At 66.3% G+C, this 3,684-nt stretch overlaps 1 protein-coding gene across 1 annotated transcript in view; it reads right to left on the bottom strand.

The window, feature by feature from the left end:
* The window catches only part of RCC1 (regulator of chromosome condensation 1), an 11,125-nt gene extending 7,549 nt beyond the window's left edge, over positions 1 to 3,576 (bottom strand). Inside the window, exons 1-8 of the mRNA XM_019512521.1 lie at positions 3,470 to 3,576; positions 3,150 to 3,337; positions 2,599 to 2,778; positions 2,416 to 2,512; positions 1,697 to 1,819; positions 1,020 to 1,175; positions 692 to 811; positions 216 to 368 (exon numbers count right to left, since the gene is read on the bottom strand). Coding sequence (XP_019368066.1) covers positions 216 to 368; positions 692 to 811; positions 1,020 to 1,175; positions 1,697 to 1,819; positions 2,416 to 2,512; positions 2,599 to 2,778; positions 3,150 to 3,337; positions 3,470 to 3,542 — 1,090 coding nt within the window. The 5' untranslated portion in view covers positions 3,543 to 3,576. The remainder of the gene's footprint in view (positions 1 to 215; positions 369 to 691; positions 812 to 1,019; positions 1,176 to 1,696; positions 1,820 to 2,415; positions 2,513 to 2,598; positions 2,779 to 3,149; positions 3,338 to 3,469) is intronic.
* Positions 3,577 to 3,684: the final 108 nt, after the last annotated feature.

The raw sequence follows: 3,684 nt of genomic DNA, 5'->3' as shown, positions 1-3,684 counted from the left end.
TCCTCTTAAAAACCCCCAGGGTGGGAGCCTGCACCACCTCACTTGGAAGCTGGTTCCAGACCCTAGCCGCCCTGACCGTGAAGTAGCGCCTCCTGATGACCTCTCCAACCACAGCCGAGACTCATCCCTCGCTGCACTCCCCGGAGGCAAGAAGGGAGTTCAGGCAGCTGGGGCAGTGGCACCAGGCACAGTCACAGCCCCCGATACGCACTTACCGTCCTTGGTGACTGCATACCCCACGGACGCCCCGCAAGCCACTGAGGACACGCTTGGCAGACCCGGGATGGGGGTGGGATCGCTCTTCTCCTCCGCACCTTCTCCCAGGCCCAACCGGCCGTAGTCTGCCCTGCCCAGGCTGTAGGCTCTACCTGGCAAGGGGGAGACACCGGAAAGGCATTGTGCGCTGCGAGTGGGGAACGACAAAGCACCTCCCCACGCGAGCTGACAGCAGGCTCCGAATTGCAGCAAGCCAGCAGCATGCACGCCAGGGAGGCCAAGCCCTGCACCCTCCCTGCTGCCCGTCTGAGGTCCGGGGGAACAGGTTGCCTGTGTTTGGTCCCACGGATGGCCCTGGGGCAGCCTCACTGCATGCACGGGCTGGCAGGAGATCAGCTCCTGGACTGCTCTCATCCCTCGCCAACCCCACGGGGCTGGGAACGGGGCAGGGGAGGCGACACGAGCTGCCGCTCACCTTCTGAGTCCATGCAGACTGTGTGGTGCTGCCCGCCCGAGAATCCCACCCAGGACTTGGTCGAGTTCCTGAAGGACGTCAGGTTCTGCGGGGAGAAGCAGGGGTCGGTGCCCGGGGTCCCTGCCGGAGGCAACGAAACCAGGTCAGGCGTACCACAGGGTGGGGGGTGCACTGGCCTTCCCGGCTCCCCTCTGCCCTATCCAGACCGGGGGCAAGACCTTCAAGAGCGCTAGGGAAGCTGGCCCAAGCCAAGGGAGAGGCAGCGCCCGGCTCCCACAGGCCAAGCGGGCCTACTGACAGTTGCCGAGGACCGCGAGGGATGGCTCACCCAGCTGGTGGTAGTTGGAGAGACCGAAGCCATAGACATGCCCCTCCTGGGTGACGGCGAAGGTGAAATATGCCCCGCAGAAGGCGTCCTGGAAGCGCATCTTGTTCTTGCCGCCCCGGCCCTTGAGGGGCACGCGCTGAGGGAGCAGCAGCCGCTCTGCAGCGGGAGAGGAGGGCGAGCATGTCGGTTCGGGCCCCACAAGCAGCAGGGGCGACGTTCGCAGGCGAGCGAGCGGCATCCTGGCTGCCGGAAGGTGCCCAGACCCCACGTGACCATGGGGGCTTTGCCCCTGGAAGCAGGTCTGGCAATGGCCGGTTTGAAGGGAAGCCTGGCTGCCCCATCCCTTTCCCTTACAATCAAAGACTTCATGACCAAGTACCCGCTCGATAGCGTCACACCCCACCTGCCACTGCCGTCTCCATCGCTAGCAGATGGGTGGGCATGAGTCCACCCACCCCCTCGCACCTACCCCCGCTTCACCCAGCGATGCTGCTGCTACATGGCAACTCCCAAGACACCAAGGTCCCTCGGGGCTGTAGCACCAACTTCGCCAAGCTCCACATTGCTGTTAGCTACCAAGGATGAACAGAAGGGCCGAGGACTGGCCAGGCAGGCAGCCCCTGCCCGGGAAGATTAGAGCCAGTCTTTAATGCCCAAGACAGTGCAGCACAACTCACGCAGCCCTTTCCGTCCTCCCCGGTTGGAGAACAGCTCCGGCACGCGGCCCAGCTGGCCCTGCTCTCCACAGCCGCACGTGTAGAGGCTCCCGTCGGTGGTCAGCGTGACCAGGTGGTCATTTCCTGGGAGGGAAGAGGGAAGGGGGGGTAAACAACAGCCCTTCCTGCTACAGTCTCCCATCCTCCTGCTAAACGCACGGGTCTCTGCTGGTCCCCCTGGAGAACCACCATGCGGGGAGACTGCCAGCGACCATGCCCAGCTCCAAAAGCCGCAGCAAAGCCTCACTATGCAGCGAGAAGCCAGAAGTTTTCCTCTTTGAGCTAGCCCAGAAGAGCCAGGGCAGATATCTGCACTGAGCGTGTGATCCTAATACCCAGTGGCATTTCACCCTTGCATGCCACAGACACCCAGCTGATCCAAGCCCTGCAGCTGCTGAAGCTGCAGGCAGAGAGACGCCCAATTTTCACATCCTGACTTGACACAGTTGTGCTGGCAGGGCCTGACAGCAGCCACCAGTGCCCCTGTCCTGGTCCGGGCACGGCTCCTTGGCCCCCTGCTTCCCAGGGACAGAGGCGCTGCACGCCTGGGCTCGGCAAGACAGCCGCAGCAGCCGAGGAGGGATGCTGGAAGCTCAGCACGGCCGGTGGCAAAGAGCAGCAAGGTGGACTCCAGGCCTGGCGGGAGCAGCTCGTCCCTGAGGCACAGGCATCGGGCTCACCTGAGACGATCTTGATGACAGACGACCGCAGCTGCAGCTCCACGGGCACCACGCTCTTCTTCATGGGCTCCAGCAGGCCGATGACGCCATTGTTGTCCTGCGACCGGGGACAAGACACGAGGAGGGTCAGCTCCCAACTCGGGAAGACCCGGCAGGCTCTCAGTGCCCGGGTGGCCGGCTTACCCGGAAGGAGCCCCAGAGGAAGACGCGGCCGTCATCCGTCAGCGCTGCTGTGTGGCTGTCGCCAGCAGAGACCTGCACGATCTTCTCCTCCAGCTCCACCAGGCCCGGCCTGGTCTCCGAGCCCTCCTCGGAGGTGTCGCGGCCCAAGGCCCCCTCGTCATTGCAGCCGAAGGTGTACACCTGCATGCGGAGACGTGGCGCGGTGGGAAAGGTGCCCGATGCCACAAGGAGACGCCTGGCTCCAACCCAGAGGTCTACCAGCCAGCCCGCCGTGGACGACCACGGGCATGGAGACACACGCGCACCCGTGGGCTCACTTACCCTGGGTCTGCGTGCCCGCGCCCACCCCGCTACACCCCAGGGTGGCTCGGTGGAGGGGGCTGGTACGAGCCCTCAGCGCGGCAGCAGCTTCCAGCCACTGGCACCGGGCAGGGCTCCCAGCCAGCGGCGCCCTCCCCTGCTCAGCTGGAAGAAGCCCGTCTGACACATGGCAGCTCCAAGCGACGGTGCCCAAAGGAGCCCCCCTACCCGCGACGGCGCCGGGGCCTAACCTTGCCCGTCACGCTGAGGCAGACCGTGTGCATGCCGCCCGCTTCTGCCTGCACGATCTTCTCCGGCAGCTGCACCAGGGCCGGCCGCTTCCTCTCCATCACGTCCTCCCCGAGGCCCAGCTGCCCGACGTCGCCCTGCCCCAGCGTCAGCACCAGCCCGGGCTCTGCCCGGTGCGACGGGTGGCAGACTGCGCCGCCGCAAAGGAAGGGGAAGGCCGGATAAGCCCGAGCGCAGGCGGCAGGGGCCCGAGCCAGCACCGCGAGACGGGCCTGCGGCAGCCCTGGGAAGCGGGGGCTGCCCGCCTGCCCCACACACCTACCCTTAACACGCTTCTTCTCCGGAGAGCCGTCCTCGGGCAGCGGGCTCCTCCTCGCCGCGCGCTTCCCGGACATGCTGCTCCGCGCCTGGGAGAGGAGACGTGAGAGGCCGCCCGGAAGCGGGGGGGCCTCCCGGAAATCCCGGCGGCCCGGACACGCGCGACGGAGGCCCCGGGGCTCGCGGGCGGCGCCCGGCTTTGAACTTCGCGCGCGGGGC

Source organism: Gavialis gangeticus, unplaced genomic scaffold (assembly GCF_001723915.1).
Source record: "Gavialis gangeticus isolate Ggan-Ray unplaced genomic scaffold, GavGan_comp1, whole genome shotgun sequence".
NCBI lineage: Eukaryota > Metazoa > Chordata > Crocodylia > Gavialidae > Gavialis > Gavialis gangeticus.
The sequence above is the reverse complement of the archived record's forward strand: the minus strand, read 5'-3'. Positions and strand labels throughout refer to the sequence as shown.